At 43.0% G+C, this 20,670-nt stretch overlaps 1 protein-coding gene across 1 annotated transcript; it reads left to right on the top strand.

The window, feature by feature from the left end:
• The first annotated feature begins 18,086 nt into the window (after positions 1-18,086).
• Positions 18,087-19,812, top strand: LOC129729160 (odorant receptor 49b-like). Its single transcript, XM_055687644.1, has 4 exons — positions 18,087-18,592; positions 18,652-19,003; positions 19,064-19,162; positions 19,239-19,812. Exons 1-4 carry the CDS (start codon positions 18,087-18,089, stop codon positions 19,443-19,445), a joined length of 1,164 nt encoding a protein of 387 aa, XP_055543619.1. The 3' UTR covers positions 19,446-19,812.
• Positions 19,813-20,670: the final 858 nt, after the last annotated feature.

Genomic DNA, 20,670 nt, shown 5'->3' with positions numbered 1-20,670 from the left:
GGCAGTCAACTGCTTCAAAAATGATCTAACTGTTGGGAGGAATGCTGTAAGAAAAATTTTAATTGGATCGGGTACATTGAAAGTTTCAAAAATCCAGTCCACAATGTCAGAAAATTTCACTAATCCAGAGTTTGTTTCATCAACTGGGAGTGTAAAAGGAGCAACTGGGGTTTTAGATGTTCCTGGCAGTGCTGGGAACTCCTTCTGGGACTTTAAATTTGCCAGCCCAGGAGGAGTTTGCTTCGGTTTTTCCGCAGCACTGTTTGGTTTGTTTGTAACCTTCATTTCACTTTGAGAAATCTTAGGACCTTTTCTGGGAAGTTTAGGAGAGGAAACACTTTTCCTCTTTCTAGACTCCCCAGGATTGGCGTAAGATGCTCCCGCTGGTGAATCGTCAGAATCGGTTTCCTCAGAGGGCAACAGATCGAAGGGGTTCGAAGTAACGGGAGAAGTGGTAACGGTCTTCTTCAGCATGTCAGCGTAGGAACGCTTTGAACGCTCTTTGAGAGACCGTTTTATTTTATCCCTGCGCTGCATGTACACCGCACATGTCGAGAGCTCATGCAGATTTTCTCCGCAGTGAATACACTTTTCAGCGTTAACACTGCAAGAATCTTCCGCATGAGACTCCCCACACTTGCCACAACGTGCCTTATTGCAGCAGTAGGCAGCTGTATGGCCTAACTGCTTGCAATTCAGGCAGTTCATGACGCGGGGCACGTAGAGCCTCACAGGGAGACGAACCCGGTGGATCGAGACGTGGCTTGGTAGTGCAGACCCGGCGAACGTAACTCGAAACGAGTCTGACGGAGTGTATACTGTTTTGCCACCGATGATCGATGCTGACCGCAATTGCTTGCAGTCGAGCACCTTTACTTCGGGACACGTTTTGTTCTTAAAGCACCCTTTGGCACTTTGCAGTATACACTCGACGGACAGACTCGAATCGGTTATGACACCGTCGATCTCCACGTCTCGTGCGGGTATGTAAACGCGATACTCGCGTGTGAAGAGCTCAGAGCAAGCTATATCGTTGGCCTCTTTCAGGTTACCGACCACGACACGGAGCTTGTTAGGCCGGACCTTGGAAATTTCGGTCACGCCCTTGTACTCCTTCGTCAGGTCTTTAGAAATCTGCAAGAGGTTCAACTTTTTCGATTTCGGTCCTGCCTTTGGCCGAAAATAAACAGTATAGCTGCCCTGGGCTCCGTCTGGGTAAAGCCTGGGGCGAGGGGGGACTGAAGGATGAACAGGGGAGGGGGTAACAGAAGGGTCAGGGTCAGAGGGGTTCGGGGATGGTGGCGCGGGAGGCGAGGGATCTACATCCATCGCGCTATGTTTAGCGCACTAGCGCTGACAAGAACACGTACCTTTTTATTTCTCCCTTCCAGTAAGGTTGGTTGTCCGATCGTTCGAAGTAGCAGCCGTTACAGCCAGCAGCACCAATACAGCAGCACCAAACAGCCACCAGCAGCGAGCCAGGTGTGAGATCACTCCACACAGCGATACGACTTGCTGACACTGATGGCTTCTTCTTTTTCCTCGTTTGTGTCTCGTCCACTGCTGTAGCACAATCCAGCCAGCAGCCAAATCGGCTTACGCACCAGCTGGCAGTCACGATGCGAAACAGTTGCACAAAGGAACGACCTTGAACCCGGATTTATTTCACTCGACCAGGCAAACAATGCCAACACTTGTTCACACGTCTTTTGTTTTATACTCTATCGGACCGATCACCAAACACGTCCAGTACTGATGCGTGTTCGGCACAGAATGATATTTATATTTTAATCTAGTATATTTTTGAAATTCATATTATGTTCATGTGTATTATACATACCAATAACTACTTGCCAATAACGGTTTTTTTTTTTTGTTAGGGAACTAGAATTACCTTGTCCATTGATGTAAACTTTCGTAATTATATTAATAATAACGGTCTAAGTAAACACATTTGTAAGCGCAGGCGTTTTTAAGATTGTTTAAAAATTTCCATGTTCTCGCGTATAGAATCTTGAAATCTCTGAAACGTATTTTTTTTCCTGCATATAGAAATGTGTTCAATAAAGGCATTTTTGATTAAAATTACCTTAAAATCCTCTAATCGGAAGCATATGCATAGTTTCATTCTTACAAAAAATTCTCATGTTTTGTCATTCTACTATTTGGCATGAAAATGCCCGTTTCGAATAAACCTCACTCAACATTACAAAGTTTTTTTCGTATCAACATTTAAACATTTAACGAGTGTGTGCTTTCACAACCGAAGGACCATCGTAGGTGCAATAAATATACAAAATGAACACAAAAAAATAATAAAATGACAAAGATTGCATCGGAGCAGAGCGCAAATGTGATCGATTTCCATGTGTGTTTGCAGAATCAACAAACATCAAAGCGAGTAGGTAACTATTTGCCAGGAAGAATCGTTTCGCTCGAACGGGAAATTGGGAAATAAAACGTGATCCGGGCTGTGTTGTTCAATGTTGGCGTTTTTATCACTTCGATTTCCGCAGGGGTGATTTAAAAAAAATACTGTCAGATCGACTGCTTTTTAGGTATGGCCGACCTTGAGCCTTTATGTTGGTCTGCCGCGCGTAGCCAATGATGAAAAGTGATAAAAGTTTATTTGTTGGCAACGTTTTTACCACTGTTGTTTCCCTCAGGGTCCGGTCCGAAAGCAATCATCCAACTTTGTAACTTGCCAGCCAGCAAACGACGGACAGCATTGGAGTCTTGGTTCGCAATGCTAATCGTATCTAGCATTGTCATCAGTTATTGGGTTGATTCCAATTGATGATGTTGGTATGGTGGCTGACTTTCAGTTATAATCCTAGAAGTGCATAACATGAAATTGAGTGTAGAGCAATCCCATTTTGATTGTTTCAAAGTTACTTTTCACTAGACCAGATCGAAAGTCCGATTCAAATAATGTATCACCGTCAAGCGAGCACTGTGCTGTTTCGAGGATCAAAGCGATTCACGAAGAATTGAATTGCGCTGTACATTTTACCCGAGCCGCTCTAGAAAGCCGCTTGCAAGTCGATCACACTTTGCATTTTCCTACCGTTTCCGCCCCGAATAGAACGAAATTGGACAGTCAACATCCAAATTAGTCGAACGCAATATGACAGCTATCATGATTCGATGATATCACGCAATCATCGTGTGGGCCATGGTGGGTTGCTTTTTTTTTGTCCGTGCGCTGTTTTGCCCGTCAGGAAGCATAACATCAGATAACCGCACCGCATCGGGGAAATTTTTTACCCACAATAGAAAATCGTGATGGCAAACACCAACAAAAGATAGCGCGGCGTCAATAGAAAAAGCTGAAAATAATAACACTTCGATGATTCCTGCGGAGGGTTCGGAAATTTACAAATCAGTGCTTCACGTGACGATTCTTCGGTTTTCTATTGGCGAAAAAGGTCGGTTGAAAACAATTCTAATGTTCACAGGCATTTTTAGATTACAGATAACAAACTAACTAAGTCTTCTGAAATTGAATTTTCTTCCGTTCTATCTCATTTGCATACACTCAAAAGAGATATCCTGCCGCTTCTGCTGGTAACTAAGTGGACTTTGTTGGAATCCAATCAAACTGCAGGCGTCGCTTATTGTGTTTTTTTCTTTTTTGCTTGCTGATTCAAAATGTTCTATGTTATTAAATTCCGTTGACTGTTGACGAAATTAAAATGTTAATCAAATAAAAAAAAATATTCCATTCAATTACCAACATCCGATATGATTGCGTTGGAGTGGTGGGATTTAAAACAACATCATTTTATATTGCTTGATCCCATGGGTGACAATTGTTGGATTTCCATTCCTGTTGTAAAAAGCCAGAAATGACTAACCGTAACTCTTTTAGAGCTAATGAATACAAACTGCAAATTTACAGTACCCTAACAAAATTTTCAATTTTTTTTCTCATTTAAGGACGAAAATCAAAATAATGAAAGTTCAAACAGAAAATAAACCATTCCAACCATAAAATAAAACGAAACGCATCAGAGCAGTTTTTCCTCTAAGAGCGCGTCTCAAAACAAAATGTACGAACAATAAATACTCACTGTGCATTAACGTTGAAAAAGAAATGGTCCTACGCCGGTGCAATTATGTAATCAATCTCGGCACTCGTTCTAAGCGGCAATAATGCCAGAAAGTCCCCCCTGGCCATTGTGTTGTACTGCACCACCACGAATGAAGGTCTGCATTTTGTTTTATTTGCATTCGAACGAAACCCAAACGAGAGTGCCTGATATTGCTGCTGCTGCTGCTATCAAAGGCGGTTCTTTCTTTGTTCAGAATTGTACCGAACCGGAGCAGCGGACATTGTTCTCATCCTTTGGCCTGGCCCCTCCAAGTTACGACAATAGTGGAGGCATCGAAGCGACGCTAAATCGACGGTTCGCTTGGGGACGTCCGCCCACCACGGTCTAGGCATTTGCAAATCATTAAAAATTTACGCTCAGCATGGCACTTTACTACCGGCCGCTTTGTGGGACGCTTTTGTTCGCAATCAGGGACCAACGTGAAATATGCTTTTAGTCGCAGGATACGCTTCCGCCAGGGATAGCATCAAGAAAATAATCTGTCGAATCGTTTCGGCTTTACGCAGGTTTATCTTGGACAGTAAATTGATTGTTCAATGTTTCGGGCCCATTTTGAAGAGCATTATTTCTGAAGCAAATCGAATTTCTCACATCTAGCGTGAATCAACGCTAGAATGCAGATACAAAAGTAAACAAAATGAACGAGAATTCATTGTCCTACGCGTGCCCAGCAGAGTGTAAATGTCACTCAATTTGTTAATTTTAGCACACTACCCTTTTGTTGATTCACCCTTGATATGAACTGATGAATGTTCAGTTGAATGGTTTTGATGGAATCGAATCGAATTAGAAGTTTATGGCTTTTGTGCGATTGCTTCTCTTTTGAAGCTGGAAAGTATTCAACACGAACAAATATCAAGTAATCAGTTACTTCACAATGTTTAGTGATTTTCCATGGTTGAAAAAGTTCACTTGTGGCGTGTACCATCTGTACGGTTAAGTGAACAGCCGTCCAATTTCTTCTTATCCATGAGCTATATTTTCTCTGCGTGCCGTCCATGTTTTACGTTGATTAAAGGGCTCTTCCCACTGCTTCCGTTCCGGGACCGGGCCGGGACCGGGTCGTGGCTGTTCCGCGTGTCGTCCGGGCTCGTTTGAGATTGATTGCATGCGTTCTTATGAACGCATTCACACCGACGCGCCGTGCCCAGACCGGGGCAGCGTTGAGTTGCCGTCGTGCTGCTGCAGTGCGAGAGAAAAACTATCGTTGCCGACGATACTTTGTGTTGGCCGGAGAGTGCACGGAAGGCACTCGGGTGGATGCGTGTATGTTGTAGTGACATATTTCGCGCGGAGTGAGCTGCGGTATGAAAAATATATAAAAGACGTTCTTTCACATATACACACCAACATTTCTCAGCCAGAGCGCAGCGCGGGCACGGTTCAAGCACGGCGCAGTGTGAATGCATGAAAAGTCCCGGACGAGCCCGGTCCCGGCCCGGTCCCTGAACGGAAGCAGTGGGAATAGCCCTTAAATTTGTTCTCTTGAGATTTACTCTCTCTCTCTCTCTCTCTCTCTCTCTCTCACTTCCTCTGTACTTCGTGCAAGTTTCATGGATTGAGTTTCATATGTGATGAAGACTTTGGTATTGTTCCCATGATCGGCGATGGCGAGTTCAAAGTTTTATATGAGTACTTGGACAATAGTAATTGCTTCTAGTGGTATGATAGATGAAAGGTACTTTTTCGTTGTGGGTTGAAATAATAAATGGACTGCGACCCAGTGGACTACTGCAATTATGATCTAAGCATTGTTGGGATTATTTTTCTTGTTTAGCTTTGATGAAATATAATCATCATTGTTTTAGTAAAGAAAAATATCCGAGCTCAAGCTGTTATGTAATAAGATATTGAACAGCAGAAATATTTGGAAAAAGTAGTGTCATTTGATACGTAAATTGAAAAACGAAAAATTAAGAGAGTATCACGTGCATTGCCACTTTGAAAACTTTCTTCCAGCATACACAGAATTTTGTATTTAGTGTACATATGGTTACCAAATGATGAAAATTGCTCTAAAACTTGAAATAAGACATGATTTCAAATAAAACAAACATCATTTAGGAATGTTTAAAAAATCTGAAAAGGTTGAAGAAATGATCCTAGATTGAAAACATTACTAAATTTAGCTGAAGACCGCTGCAAGTCGCCTTAAAAAAAAATAGAAACTACATTTGAAGCAAAAATGTGAATGTCCCCATTTCGGATCCCTTCGGGGTATCCCGGTTATTCCGGAAGTGGCCAATGAAGCCTATATTCAAAAGTATGTCTTTTTAAAGATTTCTGATGAAAAATCCTGAAGATAGAGGTGTCACACGCCATATTTGAAGCAAAAACGTAAATGTCCCCTACTAAAGGTTTCTCTGAGGACTTCTGGATGAAAAATAGCCATTTCTCGATGAGTTTTTGGCCGATTCCGGATCTTGATGAACCATTCGCTTCAGAAATGATTTTGTCATCTATGCCAATGATGCAAATAAAGATTTTTATCAGGCAACCCATTACCAAATTCATCCCAAAATTAGCAGGTTTGACATGGCTACCGGAACTCAGGAATGTTTCCTACATCCGGTGACCTAGGCCAGGTCAGAAAACGAAACTTCAAAAGTTTTCCAGTTCAATGGTGTTCGAATTATTAAAATCGAATAACATTTGGCAAAGCTACAGTATTTCAAATTTCATCAAAAAATTTTCTATCCTGCTTATTTTGAGTATTCCCTGTACATTAGGGCGCCAATCATCGTATGGAAAAAAGTGACCAGAAAATTTCAAAAAAAAAAAACCCTGTACAAAATGTTCACCTGCTCGAAAAAACACCCTGTGCAAAATTTCAGCTCAATCGGACTTAAAATGGGGTGGCGCAAAACGATTGAAGTTTGGCTTTTTTGAAAACCGAAAAATCACCCAAGGTACGTGAAATTTCGGTTTTCGAAAATTTTTTTTGATGCCAAATGACTTAAAAATGCATGAAACGTCGAGAATTGGTGTCATCTGAAAAAAATTTTTTTTGCAAAAATTTACTCTGGGACTTCTGGAATTTTCAATTGTGGAAGGCGGAGTTCAAAATGTTTAGAATTTATCTTTTGAAATTGATCACTTGTCTCTCGAAAAAGCTTGTATAATGATATGCACTATAACTAGCATCGAATACATAATGTTTCATTAGTGTGGTTCATTTATTCGACATAGGGTGGTTCATAATATTGTGTAAAAATGAGTATAAAATGAAAAAAAAAACACTTTTTACTGAATACCAATAGAAATATTCCTGAAAATATAATATTTGATATATCATTGTCGTTAGGGTGGCAATGTTGAATTGGAAAAATTATAAGTAAAATGGCAAATAATTACAGAACAAATTTACAAAATGTATCAAGCTACTCTGTGCAAAAAAAAAATATCTCAACCAAAATTAAGATTGTGTCTCGTAGAAAATGTTGAATGCATTCATGTCATTTACAAAATTACACACAGGAGGTACATGGAATTTTAATATTTGGAAAATGTTTTCGATTCCAAGTGTCTTAAACTTTTAAATGAAACGGTGGAAACTGATGGAATATGTTATATTACTTTATTTGAAAAATCTACTCTCTAAGACACTTGCACTCGTCTTTCGAATGTTGTACCAGACAATTTATTCGTTTTATTTACCACAATAATGTCCTTTGCCACCACTTGATTGAACACACAGTGCTCTGTTTTATATAATCGGACAAAAGACTGTATCGATGTTATTCAGTGATAATGAGAGTTTAGGGATATCAATCAGATACGCAACACAATTGACTCGTTGTTTCTGGGTTTGCGTCGTTTTGACAGTTCGACCATACACTTTCTGTCAAGTTTACATCATCAGAACGTGAACGTGCCCATTGGCTGAAACTTTGCATAGACGTTTTTATAGGCAAAAGATGCCATTTTGTGCTGTTGGTTTAATTTATTGAAACACAACTCATTTTTGAAAAGCTATTGAAGAATGCTATTTCGGATAGGTATTGATGATTACAAATATTTTTAGAGCCAACACGGTTCGTTTGAGCGGTTTGACGTCTCCGGCAAAATTGTAGATAATAGTTTTGTCTTTCAAAAAAAAATATACTCTAAAAACAAATTACTAATTAAAAAAAAATAAAAGAAAGTTATAAATTAACTATCGAAAACAGCCCATTTAAAAAACTGATTTTTTTTTATAAAAACCTCGAAAGTTTACCTGAACAACGAAACCGGCCATGGAGAAATCGGAAAAAAGTTGTATTTTTTAAATTTTTTTTTTTTCACAGGGTACATTTTTCTGGAGGAACGAAGATATTATTTACAACTTTGCCAGATACACTATGCCAATCAAATAAACCGTTTTGACTGTAGAAATATTCTTGATTCCACATAGAGTGCTCTAATGGAAATTAAAAATATGTCTACAGTCGAAACGGCATAGTGTCTTCGGCAAAGTTGTAATATTTTGTCCTTCCAAAAAAAATATGCCTTTTAAAAAAAATAATTGAAAATAAAAAAAAAAATTTTTTTCAAAAAATTATAACTTATTTTTCTTAATTTCTATATGATCGGACTGGTTTCATTGTTTTGGTAATCTTTCGTAGGTTTTATTAAAAAAATCAAGTTTTTTTAAAAATGAGCCCTTTTGAATAATTAATTTTTAATCTTCCTTCCCACTTCTGAATCAATAATTTTTTGAGTGTAATTTTTTTGAAAAGACAGAATTATTATCCACAACTTTGTCGAAAGCGTCACACCAATCAAACGAACCGAAGTGCTTTTTTTATTTTATACTCATTTTTCACAATATTATGAACCACCCTATGCCGAATAATTGAACCACCCTAATGAAACATAATGTATTCGATGCTAGTTATAGTGTATATCATTATACAAGCTATTTCGAGTGACTAGTGATCAATTTCAAAAGATAAATTCTAAACATTTTGAACTCCGCCTTCCACAATTGAAAATCCCAGAAGTCCCAGAGAGCAAAAATTTTTTCAGATGACACCAAAGTTTATGCCGAAGTCGACAAGGAAGTAATCCTGAACATCACTTTCAGTGACTAAATACAAGTTAAGGAAATCGCATCTAAAAGTAAGAAACTCAACACAATCTAACACACAATATATCTTTTTTTTTTTTTTTTTTTAAAGGTGGCGGGGAAATCTGCAAACAGACACCTGAGAAGAGAACTCAGGGTGTGGGGATGAGACTAGGGGAGAGATGCTGGGGTAGTTACACTCGCCCAGACACCTACTGATCCCTGTCCCGACCCACTAAAACCCCTCCAGTCTCCAGCCCTGGTCTTCCCGGAACGACGGTTAAGTATTACGTCGGGGAGTGGCTTTTGTGCGTGATGCACCCTCTTTACTCTTATAACCTCCTAGCTAACTACCTGGAGACTGGTAATTAGCTACCACTGGCGTGTTGGTGGTTGACCCGCCACACACGTTGCAGCTCCAGAACAATCTGAGAGGCGGCCGCACAGACCGCGTTCCAGATGTCCGGGTCGTCGCACATCCTCCGGACTAGATTGTCCGGAGTAGTGCCAGGCCCGCTCACAGCCATCATGTTGCTCCTCGCTCTTGCGAAACGGGGGCATACGAAGAAGACATGCTCAGCAGTCTCCTCCTCCTCCACGCACTCGGGACACATGGGGGACACCGCGTGTCCGAACCTGTGCAGATATTGCCTGAAACAACCATGGCCTGACAGGATTTGTGTCAGGTGGAAGTTCACTTCACCATGTCGTCTCCCGACCCAGCCGGATATCTCCGGTATGAGTCGGTGCGTCCATCTGCCCTTTGTGGAGTTGGACCATTCCCGCTGCCAGCGGAGCATCGAGAATGACCTTCTGGTACCTCGTATGCCCCTTGTGTCACGTTGGTCGAAACACTCTCTGTCCTCCTTGATGGCGATGCTGATAGGCATCATGCCGGACAAGACACAGATTGCATCGTATGACACCGTACGATACGCACTCGCAACTCTCAGGCACATGAGCCTGTAGGTACTTTCCAGTTTACCACGGTAACTGTTAGTACCTAGCGCTCTGGACCACACTGGCCCACCATACCTAAGTATGGACGAAACCACGCTGGTAAGAAGTCTTCGCTTGCTGCCATAAACCGCTGAGCTATTGGACATCATACGAGATAGTGCCGCAATAGCCGATGAGGCCCTCTTACAGGCATAGTCGACGTGACTCCCGAACGTGAGCTTGTCGTCCACCAGAACCCCCAAGAGCTTCAGGGATCGCTTCGAGGTGATGGTGCAGTCTCCGACTCTGACCACCGCCTGTTGCTCCGATTTACGGTTGTTCACAACCGTGACCTCCGTCTTATGATGCGCGAGCTCCAGATTCCTGGAGCGCATCCAGTCCTCGACCTTGCGTATACAGTGCGTGGCCGTCAACTCGACCTCCTCGATAGACTCGCCGTAAACCTCCAGCGTTATGTCGTCTGCAAAGCCGACGATCACAACCCCTACAGGGAACTTGAGTTTCAACACTCCGTCATACATGACATTCCACAACACCGGGCCCAGGATAGAACCTTGCGGAACTCCTGCGGTAATTGGGACGCACTTCTGACCCTCCTCCGTGTCGTAAACAAGTACTCGATTCTGGAAATAATTTTCCAGAATCTTGTACAGCGACACCGGTACATGGATGCTCCTGAGCGCGAGCGCTATGGAGTCCCAACTGGCACTATTGAACGCATTCTTCACGTCGAGCGTGACGATTGCGCAGTAGCGTATTCCCCTTCTCTTGCGCTGGATTGCTACCTCCGCCGTCTTGATGACGGAAGAGATTGCGTCCAGCGTGGACCTGCCCTTCCGGAAGCCGAACTGGTTACTTGCCAGACCGTGTACACCCTCCGTGTACCTCACCAGTCTGTTGAGGATGATCCTCTCAAGCACCTTGCCCGCGGTGTCCAGCAGGCAGATAGGCCTATATGCCGATGGGTCCCCTGGCGGTTTCCCAGCATTCGGCAATAAGACCAGTCTCTGCCGCTTCCACCTGTCCGGAAAGAGACAGTCATCCAGGCACCTCTGCATGACTGCCCTGAACAGCCCGGGGGCCGTTTTTATCGCCAGCCTGATCGCCAGGTTAGGGATACCATCCGGTCCCGGTGCCTTGCTCACCTTTAGGGATTTGGCGATCACGATGAGTTCCTCATTCGTAACCCTTGCCTCCTCCCCTGCCTCGACACGGCTGTCGTCGCTCACGGATTGGATGCTCGGCAGGTTGGCCGACCATCTCTGGTCTATGTCTGAGATACTGGAACGTCGGACGTGAGACTCGACTGCCGGAGGCCAAGGACTTGGCTCGTGGCGTGGAAAGAGTCCCTCGATGATACGCTCCAGCATCGCTGGTGATCGCTCTGCAGGCGCCAGCGCGCCTTTAGTCTTGGCCATTACGATCCTGTAGGCGTCACCCCACGGATTTGTATTGGCACTCGCACATAGCCTATCGAAGCAGGCCCTCTTGCTGGCCTTTATCGCACTCTTTAGCATCGATCTTGCCGAACTGAATGCTGCGCGGCGCTCTGTCCTCTCTTCTTCGTTTCGCGCACGCTGCATCCTCCGTCTTGCACGGAGGCACGCACTGCGAAGGTCGGCTATCGCGTCCGTCCACCAGTAAACCGGTGGCTTTCCATTCCTAGGTTGGCGAGTCCTAGGCATGGTGGCGTCGCACGCCCGCGATAGCATAGCAACTAGTTGGTCAGCAGTCGGGCGGAGCCAACTGCCCCCCTCGCGCTCCCTTCTCATTGCCTCTTCGAATACCTCGGCATCAAAGTGCGATGTCTTCCACCCGCGAACGGTCGGAGTGTTGGCTCTACCCGTCGCTTGCCGCCTCTCGTTGTTGTCTACACTATAACAGACCGCCTGGTGGTCGCTATTAGTGTAGCCATCGTCTACCCTCCAGTTCTTGATCAGTCCTGGGCTGGAGAACGTCACGTCGATGATCGACTCCGCACCATTTCTGCTAAATGTACTTTTGTTCCCAACGTTGGCCAGATCTAGGTTGAGCTTTGCAAAAGCCCCCAACAGGATCTGGCCCCTCTGGTTCGTGAAGCGACTTCCCCACTCAACAGCCCAAGCGTTGAAGTCGCCCGCCACCACCAACGGCGTTAGGCCCGTTAGCTCCATGGATAGGAGGTCGACCATCTGGGTGAACCTTTCGGTAGACCAACGTGGCGGAGCATAGCAACTGCAGTAGAACACTCCGTTTACCTTAGCAACTACGTACCCTTCTTCTGAGGTTGAGACAACCTCCTGAACCGGGAACTTGCTCGTCGTACATATGGCCGCCAAACTGGACTTATCCGCAACCCAATTACCGTTTCCGGGAGGGATGCGGTAGGGATCCGATATGACGGCGATGTCCGACAACGACTCAGTGGCTGCTTGGTGTAGCAGCTGCTGAGCCGCGAAGCAATGGTTCAGGTTCAGTTGCGTCACCCTTACGCCCGTGGTTTCGCAGCCGGCTTACCGGCTGGGCACCTGGGGCCTCCCATAAAGTGTTTGGCGTCCCGTTTCCCGGAACATACCATGCACTTGGGAGACTCCACACAGTCCTTTGCTTTATGGCCTGCATCTCCACAACGCCTGCACAGCTGGCTCCTATCGGGCCCCTTGCAGGTCCAGGACTTATGTCCGCCCTTAAAGCACCGGAAGCAAATGTCTGGTTGCTGTAGTATGCCCAGAGGACATACAGACCAGCCGACCTTCAACTTGCCCTCTTTCAGGGCCAGGTTAGCGTCCGCCGACGGTAGTCGGAAGGTAGCTATCTGGGTCCCCGCCGGACCTTTGCGGAGGCGGATTGACTCCTTAGCCACCTCCACCCCGCACTTCGCTTTTAGGGCTTGTGCAATGTCGCACCCCTCAGTGATTTCGTCCAGGTTTTTAAGCTGGAGAGTCACTTCTGAGGTGAGTGCCCGCACTTGCACCTCCTTCCCTAGGACCTTTTCAGCTACCGTTTTGTAGGTAGCCCCCTTGTTCTTGGCGTCCTTCCGGAGCTCAAGTATCATCTCGCCAGTGCGAGATCGGCGGATACTCCGCACATCCGCCCCCAGATCCTTGAGCTGGGTTTCCCCCCTCATCTTCTTCAAGACTTCTGAGTACTTCGACCCATCCGTCTTGAGTATGAGGGCATCACCCCTACTCCGCGCCTTTTTGACCTTTTTTGGTCCTCTGGCCGCTCCGCCATCATGTCGCGTCGCACCTTCCCGACGCTTCCTACCCTCTACGGTAGTCCAAGGGTTGCCCGTAGCCTCCACCTGTGCCTTTTCCGCGGTGGACCTTGAACCGGTTGGCGTGTGTTCCCGTGGGAGTAGCACGACCAATCGTTTCTTGGTGTTCCCGGGGGCCGTTTCCCCCGGGGACTGCCTCGTTCGCTTAGCGACCTGCCCCGTGGAGCAGACCGACGCGAACGAGGGGGCGTCTGTCTGCACCTCTTTAGATGCAGTCGCCCTCCCGGTCCTGGCCGCTTTCTCGGCCGCCTTCACCCGAGCTACGAGTTCTTCGTGCTCCTTTCTGGCTTCATCAATGGTGCTCCGAAGCAGGAGGAGGCTCTGCTTCAGGTCGCCAGCGATGTTTCGCCTGTTCGCCAAGAACTCGATTATGGCATCGAGTTGTTCAGACAGCGCCGCCACTCTTGGCCGCGTGTCCATACACCTTTCGACGGCCTTGACTAGCAAGGGACCGTCTACCGAGATGTCTGGTGTGGACACCGACGGATTCGCCGTTTTTCCACCTCCAGACTTCGCCGCATCCGTCTCCGCCTTCTTCTGCGGAGACCGCTGGATGCCACCTCGTGCGAAGGGATTTGGTAACCCTTCCGCACCCGTCTCTTTTGTTTTTGAGTTCAACATTTTTGTTTATTGGGTCCCCCTACCAGCCGCTATCCTTATCCATAATGGAGTAGTCACCTAAATGGTCCCAAGGTAGTCTATGCCGGAGCAGTGAGGCCATGGCTAGGGGCGGCTGCCATAGCGCCTTATGGGCAACTATGACACCCCCGACCGGCGCAAGTCAGGAAAAGACATCTGATCCTACTCCTGCCGGGTTCCCACCCGGCAATGGACTCGGAACGTACTAGAAGGCCTGCCAGGTTTTACGGGACGGAGACCCCTGCACCGGTTGTAATCTCGCCGTTTCAAGCCGTTATCACACGACATTACTAAGGGAGCTCGGCGCAGGTGCCAGCCCAAAATCATGGTACGAAAACGAAATCCGACTCTTATCCTATAGTGATGCGACCAGTTGCCGTAATTGGGAACATTACTGGCATCAGTCCCAATGGCCGGTATAGTGCATTTGGGTGGTGGGAGCGGCACTACTCGCTCCGTCGGAGCTGCTTCCGGCCAGTGTGGCTTTTGCGAGAATTCAGCGGCCCAGTGCCTGAATCTCGCCACGACCTAGGCTAGCTCCCGCTGATGGTCCGGGACTGCTTGCTAGCAGTGAGCACTTCCGTGGCCTTCAGTAATCGCCAATTACCGACCCGTGGTGGCATTCAGCTCTGCCATACACACAATATATCTAACTAATGGTAGCAGTGGTCATAGGCTCCTACAAGGGAAGAAACTTAACTAAAATCAACTATAGCTTGAACCAATTCGAACCTCTTCTAAGAATAAATGATCTGAATTAACAATCAAAAACGTCCAAAAGAACAGAACAGTCAAAACGGTAAAAATTCAACCTAGAATACCTGAAAATTAATGCTAAAGAAAAAATTCAAAAATGCACCCTCAAATAAATGTAAGCATTTTAAAAACTAAGAAAAACAAACCAAAAAAAAAAAGAACATGACTTCTAACGCGGCTTAAAAAAGTATGAAAATAAAATATTCTCGAACAATACCCTAGTAACAATATTGGTTTTATCGAAGTATTATAGCGCGCAATACTGCCAAAACAGCGCTATAAAACTTTGATAAAACCAGTTTCGTTACTTGGGTAGCTTTAGTTTTGAAAAGTCATAACGACCAAAAAATCAAATGATCAATATTCAACCGAAATTCCTAAAAACGTGAAACAGCGGTAAGGACGCAACAGAGTTTATTTTCAAGTTGGAAAGAAAACAACCAAACTCAAGAATAATTATATAAAAAAAAACGTTTCAATGAAGCTTCTGAAAACATTTCAAAAGACTTATGAATAAATAAAAAAAAGATTTTCAATTTCAGCTCAAAATAGACGAAAGACGTCTTCAAAAACTAAGCAATAGAAATAATGGTTTTAAACACTTAACACAGAAAAGGTCAAAATATGATCGAAATTTACCCAAAAGAGCTGGCAAATGCTTCTTTGGTTAAGACCAAAATAACAATTCGTCTAAAAATACATTTAAAAAATCGTCTGAAAAAAACGTATGAAGGAAACTAAAAATCCCAAAAAAACTAAAAATGCTTGAGGACGCTCCAAAAACCCATAAAAAAGTAAGATTTCGTAAACACACACAGTAAATCCTTGATTATCAATTACAGCTTTGTATTTTTGTGGAATGGGCGTGGTCAGGTTGTCAATGACGGTTTACAACCGCCCAAATGTTCTCGATCGGGCTGAGATCCAGACATTATGGTCCATTACCACTACTTCATTGACCTTAAACATCACAAAATAACACCGTACGCCAATCCTGCGAAGTTCAGCCAATATGAGATTGAGCGAATAAAAGTATTTTTTCTGGTTCTTCAATGAAATTAGATTAGATTAGATTTATTTCGCAGAGCGTCGAAAGTATAATCCTACTTTAACGGCACGTTGTCTGATTTTCCGGCTCGATATCAAGAGCTGCAATTATTTTTGTACCTTGAAGAATGATTTTCTAGGACTTTTTTTTTTTTTTTTGATGCACCTTTTGATCAAAGAGTCCTCCCTAGAGGTGGTAGAACGAAGTCTTCCTTCTTTGTGTTCAACTGCCTTACTAAAGTCTGTAGAAAGCTTAAACGTGCTTCCCAATTACCCAGTGAATGCAATACACTGGATAATCTATAATTTCAAGTAGATTTGTGGATATTAAGCGGCCTTGGAAACAACTTCTTTGTCTGTTTTTCGATTTTTGATTTGAGAAAATATTTTATCGTCAACAGCTGCCTCAAGCAGGTTGGATCAGATCTAGCAATTGGCACCAGAAATGAGCTGGTAGCTAACAAACTTTGTTGTGAAACTTCGCCATGCGATGGTGTATTCACAAAATCAAAACAAAAATATTCAATTGTCACTCATCTCTAGACACGAAGAATAAATGTATCTTTTCAATGGTGATTTAAGTCACAGTGTGGTTGATGATACACGAAAAAACAATGTACCTGCTAGTTAAAATGAGTAGTTTCTGGTGAATCTCCGATGTCTCCAGCATAGTGTTTCAGCCAAACAAACTATTGGGAAGGTAATTTCCCCTAAGAGCAATATCATATCATATTTCACCATTGTGTTCCTTTCCAACGCGTCTAACGGAAGAGCTCCGTTAAGCCGAGATTACTTTACGGACTAGTTAAATTTTTGTCTTATGACTATAATTAAAGTTTAGTAAAGTGGGCAATGTATGTAATTTTACGAGTATGCAAAAAATGAACAAAGACAGAAAGTGTGACGCGGATTTTAAAAAAAAAAACAATTCCTCATCCAGACAAATCCGCAATCTTCGATGTATCTGGCATGGTGATTAGGCGAATTGACTTCGTTATGCTAAAAATTACATTACGAACTAATTGTATTTCTGACTACATTTAAAGTTTAGTTAAGTCCTCAAAGGAAGGAGGCAAATCCGTTAGCAAGGGGCCATCCACACTCGAATTGAAAAACTCATTTAGCTTTAGTTTAAAATCTTTTTTATCTATGCCACATAAGTGATCTGATACTTTTTTTATAACTTTCAAGTGGTAAATGCTCAAACAACGCCCTGCTCAGATTTTTCTTCGAAAGTTCCAGTACTTTGCGAGTCATAGAAACGTTCGGTATGATGAATTGCTTCGACTGTCTAGTCTACCAATGATAATTGAATTTATAACCAAGGTTGCATATTCAATTTTAGGGTACTTTTTCGCCGCGTGCCTACAGCTCGCTTCATAAGTACAATTTGAAAACACAATGTATAACAAACTTGTAGCCCCTAAGTAGAACTACAAGTTTGTGGAATAGTGTAATGCTCTAACTCTTATGCCTGAGAGCCCATAAGCAAAGCAAAGCAAAGCCTTGGTGCTACATTCCGATTCGGAATTTGACCTTCTGTTTTTGATACACAGACTTCACAGCCGACTGTTTAGTGTACAGGACAATTGTGGGGCTAGCACTACGATCCTACTGACACCAACAGTCTCTCCCAGACCGAGACTCGAACCTACGACGACTGGCTTGTTTGGCCAGCATCGTACCTTGAGACCATCTGGGAGATGAGCCCTTATTCAGTGCAATATTCAGTCGATATTCGCGGTGAATATTATAATATTCACCGCGAATATTGGCTGAACATCTAAAGGGCTCTCACTCTTTAGACACAAGAGTTAGAACATTTCTTTCTTCAACAAACTTGTAGCATTACTTTAGGACTGCAAGTTTGTCGTACATCAAGTAAGAAAATTACACTTGTGGAGCGAGCTATCGGCACGCGGCAAATTGAATGGAATTGACACCCAGAAATTGAATATGCAACCTTTTTTCTAACCTTCAGAACTAAGGAAAAATCCTCTCCGGCCGAACCCACACAATTCTTTAGGTAAGAAGTGACTTAAAACAAAACCACTTGTTTGCTTCATACTGACATAGGAATTTATTTAAAAACATACATATAGAAATGCAGAACATTTTTGCCAGTCCACGTGCAGCGCTGCTGTCAATAATCGAGAAGGTGTTTCACCTCAACCGCCATCAGCGCTCCCCAGCAGCAATGATATGTCTTCGCAAGTGAAGAGTTATAATTCTTCGAACAAAGATAGACATCTGTTCAGTTAGCACAATGTTGTTTACCAGTGACAACCTCCGCTCCAAGCAACCCATTTTGGCATTTGGACTTCACTCACTTCGACTGATTGGCTTGTGGGGTGACCGGAGCCGGTTGTACCGCTACGCTCTGTCAGTGCTTAGCATTGTAATTATACTGCTGCCGAAAGCAACCCTCGGTTCCGGCCGGGCCGAATACGATTCCTTCGCCCGGAACGTCGCAGAATTCGTGTTTTTAGCTGAAAATTGCCTGTCCATTGGAATTTTCGCCTCTCGCCGAAAGTCTTTCGAGCGGTTGATTGATGTCTTGGAAAGGATTTTCCAGCGGGAATGGTCCGAACCATTGCGAGACGAAATTAATCGGTTAAACCGGCGACTGGATTTCGTCGCTCGGTTGTACGCTTTGTACGTGTTGATTTCGGTGATTTTGTTTCTGGCCGTACCAGTTCTGCTTTCAGTGTTTAAAGTAATCATGTATAATGCAGATGAAAGAAGCGACTTCACTTTGATAATGGAAGTGCAGTAAGCGTCGAAATAAGGCGTAATGATAGACGAAATTAAACTCTAATTTGTCTTTGCAGGTTCTACGGATTGGATATCCGACGAAATTTTTGTCACTATTTGATCTACACGATATTTTGCTGCTTTGCTTCAGTTTCTTCCGCCTACGAAAGTTCGATTAAAGGAACAGTGTTTCTGATTATACTGCAGTACGGTTCACAGTTGTTTGAGCTCGTGTCGAAGAGGATTTCAAATTTGAAGCAGATCAGTGAGGGCGTTGAACGTAACCGAGAGCTTCGGAAGATCATCGAATTGCACAATTTCGCTTTGGATTATTTGCGGCACCTGGAAGCAACCGTCAGCTTTGTGCTGATCAATCAAACTCTGAACTGCATTTTCATTTGGTGTCTGATGTTATTTTATGTTTCAACGGTAATGTATCTGTTATGCAATAAAAAGGTTTTGTTTTATTATGCTCTTATAATCTTCCAGAACTTTGGTCCAGAAGCAATGAATGTCATTTTACTTTTTGTCGTGTTACTTGTCGAGATGGCTGTTTGCTGTATCAATGGAACAATGATAAGCGAGAAGGTAGGTTGAACTAGACTTCTTGTTTTTTTTTTTTTTAAACCTTGAAGTATTATATTGATTTGATTTTATTCAACAGGCTGCCCAAGTAGGGCACGCGATGTATCAGCATCCTTGGTATAATGACTGTGTAGAATTGCAGCAAACTTCGAGATTTATTATTCAACGGGCACAAAAACCTACCGGACTAACCGCAGCCAAATTTTACTTCGTAAATATACAACGATTGGGATCGATGTTTCACGCTACCTACTCGTATTATTTGATATTGAAAAAGCGATTCTAATAGTTAGTTTTAGCGCACAAAATTTAAAAAAGAACTAGTAATTGAATAAGGCCACAAATAAATAGGATAACAAATGGACCTTCATGCACATTCATGGTTATTTGACATTTTAGAATCGAATAGGGCTAATTATCATAATAATCGACAATTAACATTAGCATGAAGATAAAGAGAAATAGTAAGTAACGGATACATTCTATGCTAAATACATGAAAACAACCGTTATCTGAGCTGACGAAGAAAAAATGGATACTGGAAATTTGGTACATCGCTTCCTCTAAACTCTAGAAATGTTCCAAAGAATTAACAAATATTCGTTAAAAAATCATAACAAAAAACTACGATCCCTATGAAAATAATATCAAATATTCAGGATAAATGAAAATTCAAAAATACTATATCAACTCGATTTTTGAAAAATAATCATCAAATAAAAGTTTACTTAAACAGATTCATTCAATTTTTCTTTAGTAAACCAATATAAAATGTATTTTTCAACAAATTTTATTAATGGCCTTCAGACGTTTCAATTTGAATTAATAGCAAAATTCGAGTTCTTTTTGCTATAGCGGCAATAAAATTATTGATTTTATTCAATACCCCATATCGAAATTTAAACAGTGTGTAATTTGTAATCAATAATTTACAAGCTGTTCTATTCTAGTTGTACACCATCAACAGGTACTGCTCAGCGATGTAGCGCATTTCCTATGTCAAATATCAACAAGTAGTAATTGTTTCATGCTCAATCATTAGACCACGAGGAGACAACGGGAAAATGACAGCTGATTCTGAAAGGACAAGGAATATGTTGACTGCGCAAATAACCAGAAGTGACGGTTACTGTTATCAATTATAAATGCTCGGTTTCGCTTCCGATTGTTACGGAACATGCATATTTCATAAAATTGGTTAGCATGCCGTACCAATAAATCGGTTGGGCGGGAAATTGAATTATTTGCTTCTGGTGGTTTATGAAATGTTATTCAATAATGTCAGATCAATAGCAATATTTTGTTATGTACTTTATCTTCCGAAATGCGTTTCATAGGTAATGCAAAAACTTGTTTTCATGTTGTCAAAACTCTCCGCCCTACACTAATATCATTAGAGCGAACAGTTTCCACCCAACCGCACCCAACTAATGGTTAATTTAGGTTCATCACACACGTTCCTAAGTAACGGCTTCCATACTGGACCCGAAAAAAAATTCAATTGCCGGTTT

This window comes from Wyeomyia smithii, chromosome 3 (genome assembly GCF_029784165.1).
Source record: "Wyeomyia smithii strain HCP4-BCI-WySm-NY-G18 chromosome 3, ASM2978416v1, whole genome shotgun sequence".
Classification (NCBI taxonomy): domain Eukaryota; kingdom Metazoa; phylum Arthropoda; class Insecta; order Diptera; family Culicidae; genus Wyeomyia; species Wyeomyia smithii.
The sequence above is the reverse complement of the archived record's forward strand: the minus strand, read 5'-3'. Positions and strand labels throughout refer to the sequence as shown.